Source organism: Sphaerodactylus townsendi, unplaced genomic scaffold (assembly GCF_021028975.2).
Source record: "Sphaerodactylus townsendi isolate TG3544 unplaced genomic scaffold, MPM_Stown_v2.3 scaffold_19, whole genome shotgun sequence".
Lineage (NCBI taxonomy): Eukaryota > Metazoa > Chordata > Lepidosauria > Squamata > Sphaerodactylidae > Sphaerodactylus > Sphaerodactylus townsendi.
This window is the reverse complement of record NW_025950352.1, coordinates 817155-840315: the sequence shown is the minus strand read 5'-3', so window position 1 is coordinate 840315 and position 23161 is coordinate 817155. Positions and strand designations below refer to the sequence as shown.

Here is a 23161-nt window from a genome sequence, read left to right as displayed (position 1 = left end):
GGGGGGGGTGGGGGGGGGGGGGGGTGGGGGGGGGGGGGGGTGGGGGGGGGGGGGGGTGGGGGGGGGGGGGGGTGGGGGGGGGGGGGGGTGGGGGGGGGGGGGGGTGGGGGGGGGGGGGGGTGGGGGGGGGGGGGGGTGGGGGGGGGGGGGGGTGGGGGGGGGGGGGGGTGGGGGGGGGGGGGGGTGGGGGGGGGGGGGGGTGGGGGGGGGGGGGGGTGGGGGGGGGGGGGGGTGGGGGGGGGGGGGGGTGGGGGGGGGGGGGGGTGGGGGGGGGGGGGGGTGGGGGGGGGGGGGGGTGGGGGGGGGGGGGGGTGGGGGGGGGGGGGGGTGGGGGGGGGGGGGGGTGGGGGGGGGGGGGGGTGGGGGGGGGGGGGGGTGGGGGGGGGGGGGGGTGGGGGGGGGGGGGGGTGGGGGGGGGGGGGGGTGGGGGGGGGGGGGGGTGGGGGGGGGGGGGGGTGGGGGGGGGGGGGGGTGGGGGGGGGGGGGGGTGGGGGGGGGGGGGGGTGGGGGGGGGGGGGGGTGGGGGGGGGGGGGGGTGGGGGGGGGGGGGGGTGGGGGGGGGGGGGGGTGGGGGGGGGGGGGGGTGGGGGGGGGGGGGGGTGGGGGGGGGGGGGGGTGGGGGGGGGGGGGGGTGGGGGGGGGGGGGGGTGGGGGGGGGGGGGGGTGGGGGGGGGGGGGGGTGGGGGGGGGGGGGGGTGGGGGGGGGGGGGGGTGGGGGGGGGGGGGGGTGGGGGGGGGGGGGGGTGGGGGGGGGGGGGGGTGGGGGGGGGGGGGGGTGGGGGGGGGGGGGGGTGGGGGGGGGGGGGGGTGGGGGGGGGGGGGGGTGGGGGGGGGGGGGGGTGGGGGGGGGGGGGGGTGGGGGGGGGGGGGGGTGGGGGGGGGGGGGGGTGGGGGGGGGGGGGGGTGGGGGGGGGGGGGGGTGGGGGGGGGGGGGGGTGGGGGGGGGGGGGGGTGGGGGGGGGGGGGGGTGGGGGGGGGGGGGGGTGGGGGGGGGGGGGGGTGGGGGGGGGGGGGGGTGGGGGGGGGGGGGGGTGGGGGGGGGGGGGGGTGGGGGGGGGGGGGGGTGGGGGGGGGGGGGGGTGGGGGGGGGGGGGGGTGGGGGGGGGGGGGGGTGGGGGGGGGGGGGGGTGGGGGGGGGGGGGGGTGGGGGGGGGGGGGGGTGGGGGGGGGGGGGGGTGGGGGGGGGGGGGGGTGGGGGGGGGGGGGGGTGGGGGGGGGGGGGGGTGGGGGGGGGGGGGGGTGGGGGGGGGGGGGGGTGGGGGGGGGGGGGGGTGGGGGGGGGGGGGGGTGGGGGGGGGGGGGGGTGGGGGGGGGGGGGGGTGGGGGGGGGGGGGGGTGGGGGGGGGGGGGGGTGGGGGGGGGGGGGGGTGGGGGGGGGGGGGGGTGGGGGGGGGGGGGGGTGGGGGGGGGGGGGGGTGGGGGGGGGGGGGGGTGGGGGGGGGGGGGGGTGGGGGGGGGGGGGGGTGGGGGGGGGGGGGGGTGGGGGGGGGGGGGGGTGGGGGGGGGGGGGGGTGGGGGGGGGGGGGGGTGGGGGGGGGGGGGGGTGGGGGGGGGGGGGGGTGGGGGGGGGGGGGGGTGGGGGGGGGGGGGGGTGGGGGGGGGGGGGGGTGGGGGGGGGGGGGGGTGGGGGGGGGGGGGGGTGGGGGGGGGGGGGGGTGGGGGGGGGGGGGGGTGGGGGGGGGGGGGGGTGGGGGGGGGGGGGGGTGGGGGGGGGGGGGGGTGGGGGGGGGGGGGGGTGGGGGGGGGGGGGGGTGGGGGGGGGGGGGGGTGGGGGGGGGGGGGGGTGGGGGGGGGGGGGGGTGGGGGGGGGGGGGGGTGGGGGGGGGGGGGGGTGGGGGGGGGGGGGGGTGGGGGGGGGGGGGGGTGGGGGGGGGGGGGGGTGGGGGGGGGGGGGGGTGGGGGGGGGGGGGGGTGGGGGGGGGGGGGGGTGGGGGGGGGGGGGGGTGGGGGGGGGGGGGGGTGGGGGGGGGGGGGGGTGGGGGGGGGGGGGGGTGGGGGGGGGGGGGGGTGGGGGGGGGGGGGGGTGGGGGGGGGGGGGGGTGGGGGGGGGGGGGGGTGGGGGGGGGGGGGGGTGGGGGGGGGGGGGGGTGGGGGGGGGGGGGGGTGGGGGGGGGGGGGGGTGGGGGGGGGGGGGGGTGGGGGGGGGGGGGGGTGGGGGGGGGGGGGGGTGGGGGGGGGGGGGGGTGGGGGGGGGGGGGGGTGGGGGGGGGGGGGGGTGGGGGGGGGGGGGGGTGGGGGGGGGGGGGGGTGGGGGGGGGGGGGGGTGGGGGGGGGGGGGGGTGGGGGGGGGGGGGGGTGGGGGGGGGGGGGGGTGGGGGGGGGGGGGGGTGGGGGGGGGGGGGGGTGGGGGGGGGGGGGGGTGGGGGGGGGGGGGGGTGGGGGGGGGGGGGGGTGGGGGGGGGGGGGGGTGGGGGGGGGGGGGGGTGGGGGGGGGGGGGGGTGGGGGGGGGGGGGGGTGGGGGGGGGGGGGGGTGGGGGGGGGGGGGGGTGGGGGGGGGGGGGGGTGGGGGGGGGGGGGGGTGGGGGGGGGGGGGGGTGGGGGGGGGGGGGGGTGGGGGGGGGGGGGGGTGGGGGGGGGGGGGGGTGGGGGGGGGGGGGGGTGGGGGGGGGGGGGGGTGGGGGGGGGGGGGGGTGGGGGGGGGGGGGGGTGGGGGGGGGGGGGGGTGGGGGGGGGGGGGGGTGGGGGGGGGGGGGGGTGGGGGGGGGGGGGGGTGGGGGGGGGGGGGGGTGGGGGGGGGGGGGGGTGGGGGGGGGGGGGGGTGGGGGGGGGGGGGGGTGGGGGGGGGGGGGGGTGGGGGGGGGGGGGGGTGGGGGGGGGGGGGGGTGGGGGGGGGGGGGGGTGGGGGGGGGGGGGGGTGGGGGGGGGGGGGGGTGGGGGGGGGGGGGGGTGGGGGGGGGGGGGGGTGGGGGGGGGGGGGGGTGGGGGGGGGGGGGGGTGGGGGGGGGGGGGGGTGGGGGGGGGGGGGGGTGGGGGGGGGGGGGGGTGGGGGGGGGGGGGGGTGGGGGGGGGGGGGGGTGGGGGGGGGGGGGGGTGGGGGGGGGGGGGGGTGGGGGGGGGGGGGGGTGGGGGGGGGGGGGGGTGGGGGGGGGGGGGGGTGGGGGGGGGGGGGGGTGGGGGGGGGGGGGGGTGGGGGGGGGGGGGGGTGGGGGGGGGGGGGGGTGGGGGGGGGGGGGGGTGGGGGGGGGGGGGGGTGGGGGGGGGGGGGGGTGGGGGGGGGGGGGGGTGGGGGGGGGGGGGGGTGGGGGGGGGGGGGGGTGGGGGGGGGGGGGGGTGGGGGGGGGGGGGGGTGGGGGGGGGGGGGGGTGGGGGGGGGGGGGGGTGGGGGGGGGGGGGGGTGGGGGGGGGGGGGGGTGGGGGGGGGGGGGGGTGGGGGGGGGGGGGGGTGGGGGGGGGGGGGGGTGGGGGGGGGGGGGGGTGGGGGGGGGGGGGGGTGGGGGGGGGGGGGGGTGGGGGGGGGGGGGGGTGGGGGGGGGGGGGGGTGGGGGGGGGGGGGGGTGGGGGGGGGGGGGGGTGGGGGGGGGGGGGGGTGGGGGGGGGGGGGGGTGGGGGGGGGGGGGGGTGGGGGGGGGGGGGGGTGGGGGGGGGGGGGGGTGGGGGGGGGGGGGGGTGGGGGGGGGGGGGGGTGGGGGGGGGGGGGGGTGGGGGGGGGGGGGGGTGGGGGGGGGGGGGGGTGGGGGGGGGGGGGGGTGGGGGGGGGGGGGGGTGGGGGGGGGGGGGGGTGGGGGGGGGGGGGGGTGGGGGGGGGGGGGGGTGGGGGGGGGGTGGGGGGGGGGGGGGGGGGGGGTGAGGGGGGGAGGGGGGGGGGGGGGGGGGGGGTGGGGGGGGGGGGGGGTGGGGGGGGGGGGGGGGGGGGGGGGGGGGGGGGGGGGGGGGGGGGGGGGGGGGGGGGGGGGGGGTGGAGGACTACAATTCCCATCAGCCCCTGCCAGCATGGCCAATTGGCAGGGGCTGATGGGAATTGTAGTCCATAACATCTGGAGTGCCAAAGGTTCGCCACCACTGACCTAGGGTTATGAACTGAAAGCATGTAACTGGCATCTTGTCCTGTATTAAGCCGAGGTTTGTGTGTGCCCACGGTGAAACTATTTTGTCATACCTTTTAGCATTGCAGAACAGCTCTGACCTGGGTGGCCCAGCCTAGCCTGATCTTGTGGGATCTCAGAAGCTTTAGCAGGGTCAGCTCTGGTCCGTAATTGGATGGGAAACCACCAAGGATATGCAGGGTTGTTGTGCAGATGAAGGCAAACCACCTCAGAATCCCTCTTGTTTTGAAATCCCCACCAGGGGTTGGCCACAGGTCAGCGGTGACTTAACGGCACTTCACACAAACAGCTGAATAATAACTTTTAAAATATTAGGATAAACTAAATCCCCTGTACTCTTACCTGGCAGCAGAAACAGCCACTCTGCTTCAGCTACCTCCACATCATCACCTTGAACCCAGCCCAAGCCCTCCGCCCGCCTTCTGGCCAGCGTGCGACTCACCATGGACCCGGACATCGTTGACAAACACCCCTGTCAAGCTGGAGTCCACAAGCTCGTACGCGCTGGTCCGAATCACCCGGGCATGATTACGGGATATGTAATCCCTTCCTCTTGGGGCAGCATAGCTGAGGAAACAGTCCACGACGTCTCTATTTCTGCCGATCAACGTTACGGTCTTTGAAAAACTTGCAGGGAGAAAAGGTTTCCAAAGTCACCGCTCACTTCCCGGAGTCTTAATAAGTAAGAAAAGGCTAAAAGATTGTGCCCACATAATGATGGCTCAGTTGAATCTCTGGCCCACCAATTACTACACTGTCTCAGATTCAAGGAAATCAGATCCAAAGTATGTGAATCTTTACATTTACCCCATCTCCCCACTTTAATTAGATTACACTACTTGTTGGACAACCCTGATCCTTCTCTCTGTATGACAGTGGCAGACTTTCTCCTGGAAATTACTAAATGCCAGTAGATTTCCTTCGACCTAACATTTATTTCCTGTATTGTATATGCTTTTTAATCCGTTTTTATTATTGCTGTACTGTTGTCTATGCCAATAAAGGCTTGCTAAAGACTTCCTGGAGTCTTGCCAAAGCACTTGTGACTTGGGAGTTATTCAGCACTGCTCAGCCAGCCCACTACCTTGAGACTCCCCCTACTCCTTTCCTTTCCATTTTAGCACACCTCAAACCCCACAGGCGTCACAAGCTCTGCACAGCTGCTGCCCAAGTCGTGGGCATTGCACCCCTGGCCCCCCGCTCCAGAGACACTGTGCAACACCCAGCAGAGCTCCCGTGTCATACTGGAAGCTGCTGCTTTGAACTTTTTCCTGTTAAGAACATAAGAACATAAGAACTAGCCTGCTGGATCAGACCAGAGTCCATCTAGTCCAGCTCTCTGCTACTCGCAGTGGCCCACCAGGTGCCTTTGGGAGCTCACATGCAGGGTGTGAAAGCAATGGCCTTCTGCTGCTGCTGCTCCCGAGCACCTGATCCGCTAAGGCATTTGCAATCTCAGATCAAGGAGGATCAAGATTGGTAGCCAGAGATCGACTTCTCCTCCATCAATCTGTCCAAGACCTTTTTAAAGCTATCCAGGTGAGTGGCCATCACCCCCTCCTGTGGCAGCATATTCCAAACACCAATCACACATTGCGTGAAGAAGTGTTTCCTTTTATTAGTCCTAATTCTTCCCCCCAGCATTTTCAATGGATGCCCCCTGGTTCTAGTATTGTGAGAAAGAGAGAAAAACTTATCTCTGTCCACATTTTCTACCCCATGCATAATTTTATAGACTTCAATCATATCCCCCCTCAGACGTCTCCTCTCCAAACTAGAGTCCCAAACGCTGCAGCCTCTCCTCACAAGGAAGGTGCTCCAATCCTTCTCTGCACTTCTTCTATCTCTTTTCTATCTCTGTTCCAAGTTACGTGACTCTGAACTAGGCTGGGAAATACTCAGCTTCAAAAAATGAAATGCAGCCAGGTAAGGAGAGGTGGGGCTGAGCCCCACGGTCCCCTTTCAGTGAAACAGAGCTTTTTTTTTAATTGCTGGAGAAATTGCCAGATAGAACAGCCAACACAGGACAGACAAGAAACTGACAGTGTGGACCAACATAGGCAACAACTTCTGAAGTTGCCACAAAGGAGCAGATGCTGCATTGATAGAGCAGGACATGAGCAAGGCCCCGCTCAGACCGTTTGCTCCAGCAGACGCCTCTCACAGCAGCCAGCCAGCCAGACACCAGGCCATCACTTACTGGATAACGTCAGCAATACCAGAGACTGACACTCGGCGGCCGATCCTGCGCAGGTGACACTGGCTAAGGCCCACACTGCAGGGCTGGCAAGGCGCTGCCATTCCAGAAGGCTGAAACGTATGTCCAATGTGGAGGACAGATCTAGACAGGAAGCAAACAAAGCAAGTCTCTGTGAGAACTTTCCTCATTAGCTGAATCACCATAGAAACTTTCTGGATTCTGGACAAACTCTGAGAATTACCTTTGATAGGCAAATGGCCAGTCACATGCCCTGCTAGCCAAGCCCACAACTGTGTTTACCTCCCTACATGATCAATCACCACTATCTCTAAAAGTGCACCGTCAACAATAGCCTGAATAAACAAATAGATACACACGTTGCACTCTGGCTGTATATCCAATCTTATATATGAATTTTTCATGTAATTAATCAACTTAACACTTCTGTTTGTTTTACTTCTCATCCATTTCTCTTACAGAGTTCTTAAAGATACAGTACAACTCTTCCAACACTTATAACTAAACATAAATATCACATAGTCCACTCAGTTCCTGTTGATTCTTCTTTCAAAAACAAAGCTTCAATTCCATATTCCAATTCTGTAAGTTCCCATAAAAACGCTTCGTGCGTATAGAACGTTTTTCATGTGTCTTCCTCAGTATGTTCAATCACACTTCCAACAGTTCTTTGAGGCTTCTAATGAGCATATCTGAAATTAAAGTTACACACATACATATATATACATCTATCTTGCACCAGCAATTTCTCAATTAATTTTTTATTTTTATTACTCAATGGCTCTCCATACGAGTTGCCTGCTTCCATCTATACCTTCTTTTTTCCTTTGCTAACTCATAGACCGAGCTTCATTTAAGTCACACCTAATTGAAACCACCTGTGCAGATGTCGTTAGTTTTACAGATTGGAAGTGTGATTGAACATGTGTGATTGAATCGACAGGAACTGAATGGACTATGTGATATTTATCTTTAGTTATAAGTGTTGGAAGAGTTGTACTGTATCTTTCAGAACTCTGTAAGAGAAATGGATGAGAGGTAAAACAAATAGAAGTGTTAAGTTGATTAATTACATGAAAAATTAATATATAAGATTGGATATACAGCCCGAGTGCAACCTGTGTATCTATTTGTTTATTCAGGCTACCTGCCTACATGCACACACCACAACTGCCATGCAGAGGTACGCTACTAAAAGTAGGGCCACTGAAGTCAAGCACAGATTCACTCTGAAACAGAGGGGTGGCCCGCAATACGCAGGCGGCACAAAGGGCTGAAGGAATTGGACGGAAGTGGGCCAGAAACTGCCAGTAAAGCCAAGGAGGAGGAAACAGAATGGATAAAAAGGCTCTGCACAAATAATACGTAATTATAGGGATTCAAGAGAAAAAGATGAGTTGCAAAGGGCTGCGGAAAAGTATGACGAAACATCAGAAAAGTAAACCAGCTGCAGAAATTATGGGAGGAACCCAAATGAAGGACAGGCTGATGGAGAGAACTGCCAGGGTGGGAACGCCACGAGAGCAAAGCTTCCGTGAGAACCAGCCCCGAAGGCAGCCGTGGTCAAGGAGTCACAATCTCAGAGCACAGATTCAGGCACAGCAAGACTGACTGCGGAGCATCAGAAATAGCCAGCGGGTTGCAACACACAGAAGGCATTCCAGAGGAGGGCATCTCCGTTATCTCTCTCTCTCTCTCTCTCTCTCTCTCTGGGGAACCCACAGAGTCTGACCCCGTGAGCACAAGGCTTTTTGAGAAAATGGTGGGCAGCTGGACAAAGCGCTGCGCCTCTTTCTTAAAAGTTCCAGGGCTATTACTATGAGGATGCTGTTGAGCAGCTCAGCTATCCAGGAATGGAGAAAGCTAGGAATGCTGTTATGCTTTATGTATTTGTTAAATTTATATCCCACCCTATCCTTCCAGGGCTCAGGGTGGCTCAAAACAGTAAAATATACAATCAATTAAGCCATTTAAATAGCAGTACAAATATTAAAACAGTCAAAATTCAAAGCCTAATAAATAACAGCAGATGGTTACAGATAATACAAATCCCGGTCACCGCTTCTCTCTCTCTCTCACACCCACCCACCCACCCCCAGAGGTCAAAAGGAGATGATCTTTCAATCCAGCTGGCCAGATGGAAAAGCCCAGTGGAACAGCCAGGTCTGGCAGGCCCTGCGGAGTTCTGATGGCTCCCGCAGGACCCTAACCTCACCTGGTAGATTGTTTCACCAGGCTGTAGCCTGGGCTGTAAAAACCCTGGCTCTTCTGGAAGCCAGCCGGATCTCTCTCTGGGGCTGGGGATCGTCAAAAGGTTCCCCTTCAATGACTGGAGGGGCCTTTGAGGGCAATATGGGGAGATGCGGTCTTGAAGATATGTAGGTCCAATACCACTCACGGCCTTAAAGGTCAATGCCAGTACTTTGAAAATGACCCAGAATTCAACTGGCAGCCAGTTCTTTATGGGCAGGTGTCATATGGCCCAGAAAGCAGCCTAGCAGCTGCGTTCTGCACAAGCTTAAGTTGCCATATCAAAGGCAGGCCAGCCAGTGGTGGGATTCAAAAATTTTAGTAACAGGTTCCCATGGTGGTGGGATTCAAACAGTGGCATAGCACCAATGGGGCTGGGCGGGGCACGACGGAGGCGTGGCCAGGCATTCCTGGGCGGGGCTGTGGCAAGGACGAAGGCGTGCGCACCCCAGGTGCAGTTCCCCTTCGCCCCGCCTCTAGATTCAAATAATGACTGTTTAAAGTATTAAAAAAGCAATATACCAAAATGGTAGCGTATTATTTTTTTTACACAATTATATTGATTGATTTTTAAATAATAACATAAGTAAGGAGAGAAACCAAAAACTGTTTACAATTGTTAACATATTGCAAACATATCTAATTGTATATTTCTCTCAACCCCAACTAAAACATCCTATATGGCCTCCCTCCTTCCCATATTTCCCTCCCTCCCTCCTTTCTACTTCCCCTCCAGATTCCTATAACTACTTTACCTATTCCACTTGAAAGAAAACTAATAGAGGGAGAGATCCAAAATTCTTAATCTAAAAGAGTAGTTTAAACTCCTCTCTTTCCAATATAAATTTCAAGCGAAAAAAAAGAAAATGAAAAATCTTTACCCATAATACTTTCCCAACCTTTATACCAATGAACAAAAAAAATTAGAATTACTGTATATTGTATTATTTCATACAGTTCATACACACGTAGGGGGGGTGCCGTGGGGGGCTGCAGGGGACCCTGGGGGGCGATTTTGCATCCCCCACTTGACGAGATTTGCTGTACCCAGGGACAGATTACCCCCTTGTCCCTAGTGGAGTTAATCATTAATAACCGGTTCTCCGAACGGAGACAATTTTAGTAACCGGTTCTACCGAATAGGTGCGAATGGGCTGCATCCCACCTCTGAAGCCAGCGTACAGCGAGTTACAGTAGTCTACTCTCAAAGTGACCATTGCACGGATTACACTGGCGAGGTTGGGTTTAGAGCAGTGTTTCCCAACCTTTTCGACATCACAGTACCCTTGACCTCACTCTTCATATCTCACGGTACCCCTGCCACCCCCCCACCTTCCCCTCCCAGGGTGAAGGGAAGCACTGGTGCAGGAATCGGCTGCTGACCTTGCAGCAGGCCCTGCCTCCTGGGCCAGCTCCATGTCCTTGCTGGCGCCAGTGGGAGACACCACAAACGTGAGGGGGGCGGTAGTGTTACCGTGGTACCCCTGGGACATGCTCATGGCACCCCAGGGTACCACGGAACCCTGGTTGGGAATCGCTGGTTTAGAGAGATACGGGGCCAGCTGCCGCGCCTGCCGGAGATGGAAAAATGTGGTCTGGGCTGTCCTGGTGACCTGGTCCTCCAGCAATAAGCAATAATATGGGATGGGTACAGAGCTCTGGCACATGTCACTGCCGCTCATTGCTCTGAATAAAAGGTCTCTCCTCCATGATCAGCCCCCCCATCCTACTGCTTGCCGTAGCTCCCTTCATCCAAATAAAGGACGTTTGCTTCTGCCCCGGCATCCACGGCTGCTGTGTCTCACTGGGACGGGCACACCAGACATCCGACCCCGCTTGGGCCACGGTGCCTCCTCCTCTTGCCGAAGGACAACAGCACGTGACATCACAGGGACCCACAAACAAAAAGGAAGCAGCCCTGCAACCCCCAAAAGAAAGAGAGGGATGGGCAAGCAAGCCACATACACAGCCCTTCAGGGACAATTCTTGGGGGGGCGGGGGGGGCTACAATTAGTGTGCCAACAATTTCTAGCGCTTGTGGGTTTTCCCTCTTTAAATGTCAACAAAGTAATGGCACTCTAAGCCAAGTTGTCCGGAAACTTTTGAAGAAGGATTTGAATCACTGGGAAATGTGGATTATAAAAAAGTACATGTAAATGAATACTTCTCCTTACTTAAAGCAAATCAAAATAATTATGCTATTTCAGACTGTGGATCGCTGGGAAATCTTCTGGAAATTTTTTTCCAATTTCTGGGGTTTTTTTTTTTAGAAAATGCACATCTCTGAGAAATGCGTGGAATGCATAATGATGGGCCCTGCATTTTAAATTATTATTATTATTTATTATACTTGTATACCACCCTCCCCAGGAGGGCTCAGGGTGGTGAACAACAAGGTATACAATAGAGCACAAAATAAAATCAATAATACCAAAGTTGGTTAAATAAGTAATCATAGCTCTATACACATTAAAACCAACCCTATTAAAGAAAGATCTTTAGCCAGCTGGCTTGAAAAAAGCAACAGGGTCACAGTGGTGGATTTGGGACATCAAAATAGTTATCTAGCTGCCCTGAAGAAATTTTGAGTTGGGGCTTTCAAGTACTGTGCTTGACTTACACACTTCTCACTTCATTTTAGATTTCTGCCCTTTGAAATACCTCTGCTTCTTGCAATCCCTCAAGGTTTGAGCTAGTCTACATATTAAAGGTGGTTTTGGAGGCTGCTCCCTGGTATTTGCTTGGCAAATGAACCCACTGAGGGCTCTTCTTCCCAACCGGAAAAACTGCTTGCTAAGTTTTTTTCTTTTTGCTAACAACTAATTGATGCTGCTATAGCTCATTGCTTTATCCTTCATTCTGATAGGCCCATTTTGTGATACGTTTTCACAACAGTAAAGAGCAAACAGTTGACACCTATTGGTATCCTAAGTTGATTTCTTGGGCTGTTTGCAGTGCTAATCTTGAAGGGGCAAAAGTTCTGTCTACGGGGAAAACAGAAAACACTGCCGGGGGGAGGATGGTGCGGAGTGGTTCTCTGTTGCCCCACAAGGTTAGACCAGAACCAACGGGGTCCAATTAAATCAAGAGTTCTCAGCTGAACATCAGGAAGAACTGAGCCCTCTGGGGGTAGGCCGGTTTATCAAATCGAATAAACAACAACAACAACAACTTCCTGATCATTGGAGCTGTTCTTCAGTGGGGCAGGCTTCCTCGGGAGGTGGCAAGCTCTCCTCCTTTGGAGGTTTGTAAGCGGAGGCTGGACGGCCACCCACAGCGAGGTCGTGAGAGGGAGTGCAGGAAGGGATGACCCAGCGTTTGGCTCCCGTGGTCCCTCTTCTTACAGGCCAATGCACATCGGGGTCAGGAAGGAATTTTCCTCCTGGCCAGACTGACCAGGGATCCCAGAGGTTTTCTGCTTTCCTCTGAGCATGCAGCAGGTGTCCCGAGAGGTGGGGGGGGGGGAGGCAGTTATGAATGTCCTGCGTTGTGAAGGTTGGACTTTGGTGCCCCTTCCAGCTCTCTGTTTCTAGAAAGAGTTTGGTCTGTTTTGAAAGCCCAGAAAAACCTTTGTGGGTGGAGGTCTCCTCTCCTGGCCTCCTTGAGAAAAGACCATGGCTGGTTCCAGAGGCACATCAGAGCCCGCCCTTGCCATCGTTCCAGTCGCTATTCCAGCAACGAGGGAGGGGGCTTTTGATCCTCAGGGGCTGGCCTGCCTGTGCTGGGGAATGCTGGAGTAAAGGAGCGCTTCCTTTTGCACCTGCCGAAAGCCCCCCCCCCCCGGAGCCGCGAAGGAGCCTGGGGCCTTTCCAGTTAGAACAGGGGTAGGGAACCTGCGGCTCGAGAGCCGCATGTGGCTCTTCTGCCCTTGCACTGCGGCTCCACGAGCTGAGCCACCGGCTTCATCCTTGCCTGCCCTGCAGGCAGCAGGGCAGGCGCACTAATTGCCCGTGGACGGCTGGGCAGTGCCGCGGGCTTTCCCTCGCCCGCCCCATTGGAGCCGGGCGGGCGCTTTCCCAGTGGCCGGCAAGGCCGAGCCACCGGCTTCATCCTTGCCCGCCCTGCAGGCAGCAGGGCAGGCGCACTAATTGCCCGTGGACGGCTGGGCAGTGCCGCGGGCTTTCCCTCTCACCCACCCTGTTCGAGTGGGGCGGGCGCTTTCCCGGCGGCCGGCAAAACCAAGCCGCTGGCCGCATCCTTGCCCGCCCTGCAGGCAGCAGGGTGGGCGCATCTATGCGCGTCTCAGAATGAGTAGAGTAAAAGGTAAAAAAACCCAATATATACAGTGTTATCTTTATTTGAAATGTCAAAAATTATTTGCGGCTCCAAGTGTTTTCTTTTCCCGTGGAAAATGGGTCCAAATGGCTCTTTGAGTGTTAAAGGTTCCCTACCCCTGAGTTAGAAAAAAGGCAGCGGGGGGGGGGGTGCACAAGAGAGAGGACGCTCATCACAGGACGCCTGGGCAGAGACAGCGTGGGGGGGGGGCGCTTTTTCTCCCTCTCGTGCAATAACAGAACTTGGGCAGCACCCAATGAAGTTGATGAGTAACAGGTGAAGACAGACAAAAGGAAATATTTCTTTAAATCACGGAATTCACTACCAGAGGAGACAAAGATGACTATGAAAAGAGATGGCTTCAAGCGAGGATCTGACAGAACCACAGAGGAGTGGTGATTCCCCGGCAGCTACCAGCCTAACTGTCAGGGTCTGGGCCAAATGTAACCGGAATCTAACCAGCTCTGCTATGTGCAACCCCTGCCGTCCATGCAGTCTTTCCTTTACCTACGTTTTATGGCTTTGCTACGCTTGTTAGAGAAGGAGGCCTCCCCTGGCACGACTGACCCCCGGGAAAGAATTATTGTTGCTATCTTGTCATGGGCGGACAGCCAGGTGGTTTTGGTGTCACCACTGCTCACCTTGGTGCCAGGCACTACTGCAATCTAGGCACCAGATGCTCGCTCTGGGAAATTGGGAGGGGGATGAGAAAATATGGGGCTATCTTTACTAGTTCAGGTAGAACTGACTTTCTCTCAATCCATACCTGATCTACCTCTTCAATCAAAGCTGCTGCATTGACTGCTAGAGTCTGTTTATTGAGTAAAGATCTGAGGATCTAACACTAACGCTTTCCCCAACTGAAGCCTTTAAGGGCCTGCCGTCACAGGAATCCACTTGCTATTCTCTCCTCTGTGTTTAAAGATCACAGACGGCAGGAGCCCGCGCCCTCCTCGTCCCGGCCTTTCGGTGGCCTTGTAGGCTGGATAACAAGCAGTCTGCAAACTCCTCCAGTGATTTTTCTCCCAGGCTTCCAAGAAAAACAATCTCCTGTCGGAAGTTTTCTCCTTCAGACGAAAGCAAAACAAAGAGCCAGAAACGGCAAAGAACTGAGATGGCGGGAAAATCCAACAGCCTTTTTCTTCACAAAGTGAAAACAGAGAAAAAACACGTCCTTTAGGATAATTGAGACAATGAATAATTCTCAACAGTCCAAACTTCTCAGTATACAGAGAAAAGAACCAGGGCAAACTCGCCCACCGCGCTCTCCTGCTGCAGTGATCTCTCTTGACTTATCTGACTTTTTACATTAGTCCCCAGGTGACAACTATCACACCAGGCGTTTTCATTCTGAAAAAATAATCTTTCTTTCTGACAGGCAACGTTTCAACTGGTAGTGTTGTTTGAAACTATAATGCAACTCTTGCGTACGCAGACCCTTTCGCAGCTTTACTGCAATCACACAAGTGGTAACCCTGGCACGGACTTTGAAGAGACTTTTGCAAAGGAAGGGGGGTGGTATCAGGTGGCATAGGCCAGGCACAGAGGCTACGGGAAGGAAATCTGACAACAAACTATGCCCGTACGAGTTTCAGCGAAACCAATTATCAGATTTTTCTCTGCAATCAAAATGGCCACAGAAGTTGGGTAACAGAACTCAAAGAAGCTTACAGATTTCTTCATAAAATCACCTCTCGTAGACTTGGGAAGAACCATTTCACGGGATGGGAGTGACCACCATAAACACTTGTGTTCCCCATAAGTCTCACCTGTTAGAACTACCGATTGGCAGGTGTTGAGCACAAGACTCCCAACTACTAGGTTGGGCTCCTACATAGACGGCCCCCCAAAGCCTTCGTTTTATGGTTCATACCTTGAATCGAACATGGACTCAGGTGGATAACAGCAGCAAGGATTTCCAAGTTGTCTACATCTGCTCTCGCTGCCAACATTTGTGCCACCACACTGTGGAACAACTGTGGCCTTCAAGGAAGACACACCCACCCCCCGCCCCCAGATCATGAAATTCTCTCAGTCTTATAGTTATGGGTGTAGTTGGATCTCTTAATTCCCAGCTTTCATTTTTAAAGCGGAGTTGTTTTCTATTTCCCATGTAGACAGAACTTCTGGCCCTCCAAGAACAGCACTGCAAACAGCCAGAGATCAATTCCTGATACCGTCAGGTGTCACCTGTTTGCTCTTTCCTGCTGTGTCAACGAATGGGTAGAGCAGACAAACACAAGCCAGTCAGCTGAAGCCGATACAGGCAACTATTTCCACACAGAGCCCATGATTCTTTGCTACCGTACATTCCTGTCCAGAAATTAAGGTCACAGGGAGGGGCCCTCCTGGCAGCCCCATTGATGTACGGTGAAACGCTTTTACGGCCCAAATCAACTGTCGTGTGGCTGTGCCACGCAGCTGGGAAAACCCACAACAGCCGTTCCACCAACCACAGAAGCTCACCTGTGGGCCCAGGGAAGGGGGCCTTCTCAGCAGCAGCCCCAGTTACGGAACAGCCTCCCCGGGCAGGGGCACCTGGGCCCTCACTTTCCATCTTTGGGGGGCAGCTGAAGAACACGGCATTTAGGGATGCATTTGGCTAATGTGGCTGTTATTTGCTGGCAGCTCTAACAGAGATTTTCAGTTGCGATCTTTATGTTTCTCTTCCAGAATTGTTTTATCTCCAGAGCCGGCTGCCTTCAGCTCAGCAAGGTGGGCAGGCGGCTAATAAATATCTTAAAGAAAAGAAGGAACAGGAGGGCCCCCAGGCTGAGAGAGGAGTGGGGGGGGAGGGTTGCGCCACCTGCCAAGGTATCAACGGCCGACCCAGCCAGCCAGCATCACCTCCGCCTTGCTGGGTCTCAGCTGGGACATACCCGGTGGGGCTTCCAGACCCCTCCCCAACACAGACAGCCCTTTCTGGAGGCTCAGTCTGTGAGATCCTCAGCATCTAGATGGCCGGCCAAGACAAAGGTTCAGGCCAGCGCACTGACCAATGCAGGCAGCCCACTGAGTCACCATCTGCACCTACGCAATCCCAGAGAGAGGGAGGAGCAAACTTGTCCGTGGTGCTGCGCCTCTGACACTGAGCCCATGGTGCGGGCGCTGAGCTCCACACATGCAAAGGGAGGCCTGACGCTTGCCAGCCCCCCATCGAAGAGAACCACGGGGCTCCTTCCATGCATCGCCCAAGCCCAACACCAAGAATGAAGGGCGGATGAGTCATCCGGAAATCCCCCCACAAAAGGCTGATTCCCAACACGACCCGACCCGTCATTGACTGGAAGCCCTTTTATCTTTCCAAAATTGCCCAGGGGGGGGAGAAGCATCTTCTGGTCCGCTTTGGACGTTTCCATCCCTGCAGCTGCGTTCTGTTAGCTGCCCTGAGCTGCAGGGAAAGCGCAGGATAAATATTTGAAGTCTCTGGCAATGGTGGTTGTGGGTTTTCTGAGTAGCCACACAGCCCGGAAAACCCACAACCACCAGCTGAATCTGGCCGTGAAAGCCTTCGCTTCTGGCAATGCCCTCTTCCCCAAGTGAGAGCTGCTGGCGTTTGACCATTGAGCCCCCCAGCCGCTGCTGCCGCCCCCCCCCCCCCAAGCCTGCATTGCAGGGACACGTCCTGGAAGAAGTTATTGACAGCAATGTTGGTCCAAAAGAAGAATCCAGGGTGTGAGGGACCAGGGTGCCTTTTGTCACACCCACAGGGCACCAACCTCTTCCACCCAGCCCAGGGGAAGGGTCTTTGAAAGGGGACTCAGGGGGCTGCCCTTCCACTTGGAGGCAACCCCGAAGCACCCCTTCCTCCCAGAACCCTGTCCATGCCGCCCACCACAACAGGGACGATCCACATGCGCCAGTTTGCCTGGGGGTAGGTGGGTGGGGGGCTGAAAGGCCCCCCTCCCTCCCTCCCTCCCTCCTTGCATTCAGGGGCGGCTGTCCAGGAGCAGGAAGCCTCTTCCCTCCCGCTCTCCACACCAGCAGGCCCCTCGCGAGGCAGGGAGAGAACCCGGGACCCCCAGCAGCAGCGGGGAACTGGACCCAGTTTGCGCAGCCAGGGCCGGCCACCCCGCTGGCTCTGCAGGGCAGCCGTCCAAGGGCTCGCGGAGCCCCGTGACTAGGCCAAGGCTCCAGCCCTCCGCCCCGCCCGGCGGCGAGTTTCCCTGGGAGACTCCTCCTGAGCCCCCCCGCCCCCGCTGGCCCCGCCCCACGCTCAGCGGCGAGGCCGGGTCTTCCGGGGACTTCTGCAGCAGCCGCGCTCCGCTGTGGGTGGGCGTCAGAGGGGCTGCAAGGAAGGGGGCGCCCCGTGGCCAGCAGGGCCGAGCCCCCCGCCGCGGCTCCATCCCAGGGAGGGACACAAGCGGGAGCGGCAGGAGGCGCAGGAGCAGGGGGCGGGGGGGGGGTGTCGGGCGGGGGTCCCGGTCTTGGCCTGCAGCAGCCCCGACGGCTTCCCAGGGGTCCGCAGCCCCTGAGAGGGGGAAGCTCCCGGAGGGCACCGCACTCGCCCCCAATCCTGGCGCAGCTCGCAGGCTGCTTTCAGACGCCGGGGGGAGCGGGGGGGGAGGCTGCAGAGACGTTGACCCAGCCCAGCGCCCCCCTCGCAGCCCTCTCGCCCCCGGCCCCCCAAGCCCAACCGCGGGTCTCTTGGCACAGCCCCTCCCAGGCGCCCCCAGGGAAGAGCCCCAGCAGCCCTGCCACGCGCTCTCCCCCCCCCCCCGCCGCCGGTGTGGGCAGCGCGGGAAGCGAAGGACACGCGTGGTGGATCCCTGCACGTGTGAACGGGGCGGCTGGCGCAGAAGTCGCCCGCTGCTCACCTCCCGCCGCTGGTCTCTGCGGCCCCGCTCCGAACTCCGCCCCGCTTCCCGCGCGGGCTTTGCAGGCCACGCCCCCCAGCCCAGCCCAGCCGGCCACGCCCCCGCAAACTAAGCGCGCGGAGAAACGAAACCGAAAGCGCCCCTCTGCGCCTGCGCGAAGCGGCTGGGGGGTCTTTTCGCGAGGGGGTGGGGCTTTCTTTCGAGCGGGAAAAGGGGGGCGCGTCAGAGTAGGGCGCGGTCGCCCCCCCCCCCCAGAATGAAGAGTGATGCGCAGCGTATATGCACACGCGCACACATGGTACACAGTTGCACACTTATGGAATGCTATATGGCCTGTGGGCAACTCCCAAAGAATTCTGGCACAGGGGAGGCGGGGCTACTGCAGGAGGTGGAGCCACACTCCCGGGGGACGCTGGAGGGGTGGGGGAGGGTCATGTTAAATACAGCTATCCCTTCCACGCAGGGGCGGAGCCAGGGGGGACTGCGCTCGCCCGGCTCCAGAACGCCCGGGCACCCAGGCGCACCTGGAGCGTCACTCGGCCAGTGGCGGGATTCAGCCGGTTCGCACCCCTTCGGCAGAACCGGTGGTTAAAATGGTGCTTGGAAACAACCAGTTGTTAAATTGTTTGAACCCCACCACTGGTCACCCCCCCCCTCATGACTTTCCCCATCACAGCTTTGATGCACTGCAGGTGGGCATAAGAAATTAGCTGGAAATTAGGGGGTTTGGCCGAAGCTGGGGGCAACACACAAAAAGTTTAGAAACCCAGAAATTCATAAAGTACGTGTATAATGTCAGCATGTTTTATCTCTTAATACTATAAATATGTGCAAAAAATTCCAACCTATGCAAAATATGTACCAAAAAATTCCAACCTCTGGTAGGGAGAGCCGAAATTTTGGATGTGGATTTCTAGATTGGCGGGGGGGGGGGGTGCATTGCCCCTAACCCAGTGGTGGGATCCAGAAATTTTAGTAACAGGTTCCCATGGTGGTGGGATTCAAACTGTGGCTTAGCGCCAATGGGGCTGGGCGGGGCACGATGGGGGCGTGGCCGGGCATTCCTGGGCAGGGCTGTGGCAAGGACGCAGCCGCTGCACCGGTCCTTGGGCAGGAAACGAATGCACACAGGCGCAGGCTGCCACGCACGCCGGTGCACCTCCTGCTAGACTGCTTCCAGTTCTGCGCGCTACTGCTGAGAGGAGGGGCGTAACGAAGGCAAAAATCACGTGGCAAAATCATCAATGAGTAACCCCCTCTCGGCACACACAAATAATCAGTAACCTACTCTCGGGAACCTGTGAGAACCTGCTGGATCCCATCTCTGCTTAACCCCAGGACAGTGGAAGGGAAAGAGGTGGGAGAGAATAAAACAAACCCCAGCGTGGCAGCTGCCACTGAAACTGCCAATTTAATCTGCGTAGTGCAGAAAATGTGAGAAATGAAGGAATGTTGCTTTTTCAAGAATCCAATCTGATAGAAATAATTTACTAAGTATCTGCCAAACAGTTGTGTAGCCCCAATGGGGTGGGGGACACAGGTAAGTGGGGGGCCCAAGGTAAGTGGGGGGGGCCAAGGTGGGGGGGCGCCATTTTGCCTCCCTACACCACTGCAGCAGAGCCAACTCCCAGCCCTTCCCTGCCTGATGATGTGCAGGTGGGCATAAGGTGGAGGATCTTCTATGATATGAATGTGCTACGTACAAAACAATATAAGATACACAAAAACGCGTGGCACATGGGTGCCGGCTCAAGCAATTTATATTACCTATTAGTTACTTGTAAAGTATGCCAAATTGTTGGCTATTAGACTTATCAAACTATTATATCTCCATAACACATATTCTCTGTGTGTGCATGTGTGCGCGCGCCTGGTCTACTGCTGATTCCCAGCCTGGTTACCTGATCTCCTGTGCCGTAACCTTGTTACCGCCACAAGAAAATAAAGAAATATTTTCTTGAAGTCAGGCTGCCTGGTTACACTGGCTCCATGCCCGGATGCGGAGACTTGTGTGGTTCAAAAGCCTTCATAAGGTTCACGAAGAATGTATATGTATGTTTGTGCCAATGCTATACGGTTTCCCTTGTGTTTGTGTCATTCTAGGACAGGGGTAGGGAACCTTTAACACTCTAAGAGCCATTTGGACCCGTTTTCCATGGGAAAAGAAAACACTTGGAGCCACAAATATTTTTCGACATTTAAAATAAAGATAACACTGTATATATTGGGTTTTTTAACCTTTTACTCCGTTCATTCTGAGAAGCGCATGGATGCATCCGCCCTGCTGCCTGCAGGGCGGGCAAGGATGGGGCCAGCGGCTCGGCCTCGCCGGCTGCTGGGAAAGCACCCGCCCCGGGGCAGGCAAGAGGGGAAGCCCGTGGCGCGGCCCAGCTGGCCGTGGGCAGTTGGTGCGCCCGCCCTGCTGCCTGCAGGGCGGGCAAGGATGGGGCCAGTGGCTCGGCTTGTGGAGCTGCAGTGCAAGGGCAGAAGAGCCGCATGCGGCTCTCGAGCCGCAGGTTCCCTACCCCTGTTCTAGGATGTAAGAAAAGCCCCTCTTAGTTGAGTTTATGCCTTCAGTTTAGGATTTTAGTTTAACAAGGTTCTTCAGTTAGGTTAAGGTTCTATTAGGTTTAAGCATGGAACGCTGTAATTTTTATGTAACTTATGTATTTATTGATTGATTGATTTTAAATGTAACTGATATTGCTGTATTGTTTATGACGCTTGTTGTCCACCGCCCAGAGCCCTTAGGGGATGGGGCGGTCTACAAATATAATAATAAATAAATAAATAAATAAATAAAGCGAGCCCTGCCAACAGGTATATGTGAGGTCTTGCCTATAAGTATAAGTATATGTGTTTATCCTTTAAGGTTTCCGTAATGTTTAAGTTAGAAATGTTATTTTTGAAATTTGTGTTTAATAGTAAAAGCAATAGCCAGTTTAGGTCTGATATTAAGAGACAAGGAAGTTGGCTCTGGAATACAGCTTAGACCAATGCCCAGCCGACTCTTTGATAAGGACAACGACCCTCTTTGGATTGTCGAAGGCTTTCACGGCCGGAATCACTTGGGTGCTTTGTGGTTTCCGGGCTGTATGGCCGTGTTCTAGCAGCATTCTCTCCTGACGTTTCGCCTGCATCTGTGGCTGGCATCTTCAGAGGATCTCCTCTGAAGATGCCAGCCACAGATGCAGGCGAAACGTCAGGAGAGAATGCTGCTAGAACACGGCCATACAGCCCGGAAACCACACAGCACCCGACCCTCTTTGGATTTACAAATCAAATCTGTGGCCAGCACCCAAAGGTCTCCCAGCCATTGGAAGACGTGTAGGGACCACCACTGGACAATTTGAACTTCTCTGTGTTACAGCAGAGTGAGGCGGGAGCCTGAGGGCATCACTGAAGGGAACAGCCAGCTGATAATAGGATCAGCTGGGTGCAATAGCAAGCCACCTGGATTTTAATGAACAATGGACTGTTATCGGCTCTCCTTCAGCACCATTGTGAGATCTCGCGGGAGGACGGCTGACAGCGGGATTTGGTGATCCCAGTCAGAAAAGTGTAACTGTATCTTGTTTTGAAACTGTTTGGTATTGCAATTGGTGTTTGGGTGAGGGACTTGCCCCCTCCCCTCTTAGATCCCTGCCCCTTCTGCCCCCTTTGATGTTGGTAAATAAAAGTACTTGAACTGCGTTGCAAAGGCGTGATTCTCTTCTGACCGAGCTATGACCACCACCTGCAATAAAATCCTTTTGCTTTGAAGAACACCTGCTTCCTGCGCCTCCTTAAGTTGCTGAGCTGAAATCACTTATTGTTACCTGGCAAACAGTGGTAACAACCTGTTGAACTGACCCGTGACTACGCCTTTGCCTGCCGCCTTGACCCATTGGACTGTCTTCTGACTACGCTCTCGTCTGCCGCCTGTTCTGTCCTGCGAGTCTGGACCTGACCACACCCTGCCTGCCTGCAGCATACATTGGAAACTCCAGGCAACCACATAGAAGTCAAATTAGCTACAAAACCAAGACTGGCATCCGTCTTCAAGCTAAAAACAGGAGAGAGTTGGCACCTATGACCTAAAAACAAAACCCATGAATCACTTCAGCTAGACCATAAAGCATGGGCCAAGGCTTGACAGAGCTTGTGTAACACCCATGCTCAGAATGGGTTGACCCAGAAAGGGAGACTAAAAGCAGCAAGAGGCTGCAGAGCTCATGTAGTTTGGAGGAGACAAGGCTACCAGACTCCGACCTTGATTTGTATAAGCCCTTAACACCTTGTTAAGGGTTTTTTTAATGTTTGTAATAGGTGAGAGTTCTCCTGGAAACCTTCATCATGTTGAATCCTGTTCATCAAGCCCTTGGAGTCTTCAGGAGCCAACCCACTTGCAGGAAGAATTGGACTTGGCAATATCAGAAGACTGTAACTAGAACAGTGGTGGCGAACCTTTGGCACTCCAGATGTTATGGACTACAATTCCCATCAGCCCCTGCCAGCATAGCCAATTGGACATGCTGGCAGGGGCTGATGGGAATTGTAGTCCATAACATCTGGAGTGCCAAAGGTTCGCCACCACTGAACTAGAAGGACTTGAAATGAAACCTGAACAGGACCTTGAAGTGTGATGTTAAATGTTGATGTTTGATGTTATATGTTAAGAAAGTAAACCATTTTGTTTTTAAAATTTGTTGTTGCAAACTCATTCCAAGTTCTGCCCCACAGAACCCACAGTTAGAGGTTACACTTGCTACACAGCTGGGGACAGGAATAAAATGTGCTGATTCTTTTGTTTCTGTGTGCCTATCCATCTTCGGTAGAGGCCCGTTCTTGCAAGACTGTATTATAAGCTAATAAAGCTTTGTTGCTTTCACTAACTTTTGTCCAAGTGTTTTTAAAGGGTCTTGAACCCACGTTTCTAACAAAAGCAAGAACAACAGAAAGTCAGCTTGCAGCCCTAAGCTGCAAGCGGGCAAGTCACGTAGGCAGGTTATGTTAGTGCTTGCAAAAAAGTAGCCACGTTTATAGAAAGGAAGAGCGTGCGTAGAAGCTTTAAGGAACTGGGGCAAAATTTGCCCAGTCAGTTATAACCCCGAGTACCTAATCAGCAGCTCAGGGAAATGTTGTGAGAGGCCTTGGAACCAGTCAGGGTTCTGTTAGTGCATAAATTGACTTGTTAAGCAACTAATTCTCTGAACACACCTTGCGTGCCTTAACTATGTGTGTTCCTCTTTACTGCAATAAAGACTATCCTTTTCTCCTGTCCACAGATTGTTATTTGGCGTTATTTTTCCAACAATAGCCAATCCAGTCTTCAGTGCTGAATCAGAGGCCCTGCTGGGCAAGCTCCCCACTTGCCAGAATCACTTGGTGGATGCCAAGAAAGGTGCTTTTGGGTACCAGGATGCCCACGAGAACCGTGCCGGGAACCCCTATCCTTTTAGGGGTTTTCTTGTATTCTTCCATCTCAGCCCTGCCTGGGAGTTGGATGCTGCCACTTCCCAATTTGGAAAAGAGCAGAAAACAATAGTGCCCTTCTCTCGCACACGCGCGCACACAC

At 57.9% G+C, this 23161-nt stretch overlaps 1 protein-coding gene across 1 annotated transcript; it reads right to left on the bottom strand.

The window, feature by feature from the left end:
• Nucleotides 1-4430: 4430 nt before the first annotated feature.
• On the bottom strand, nucleotides 4431-23067 carry LOC125425137. The gene is made up of 4 exons (XM_048482680.1): nucleotides 22956-23067; nucleotides 17605-17800; nucleotides 6245-6385; nucleotides 4431-4671 (listed from the first exon to the last, which is right to left on the bottom strand). The coding sequence occupies exons 1-4, from the start codon at nucleotides 23065-23067 to the stop codon at nucleotides 4431-4433; spliced, it is 690 nt and encodes a 229-aa protein (XP_048338637.1).
• Between the last annotated feature and the right edge of the window lie 94 nt (nucleotides 23068-23161).

Bases quoted from the DNA above. Each gene is read 5' to 3' on its own strand.
- LOC125425137 (XM_048482680.1), bottom strand. From the start codon at position 23,067: ATGGAAGAATACAAGAAAACCCCTAAAAGGATAGGGGTTCCCGGCACG. The intron at 6,386-17,604 runs GTGAGCAGCGGG...CTTCCTGTCTAG, and splicing joins GCAGAGACCAGCGGCGGGAG to ATCTGTCCTCCACATTGGAC. The intron at 4,672-6,244 runs GTAAGTGATGGC...TCTCCCTGCAAG, and splicing joins GGTATTGCTGACGTTATCCA to TTTTTCAAAGACCGTAACGT.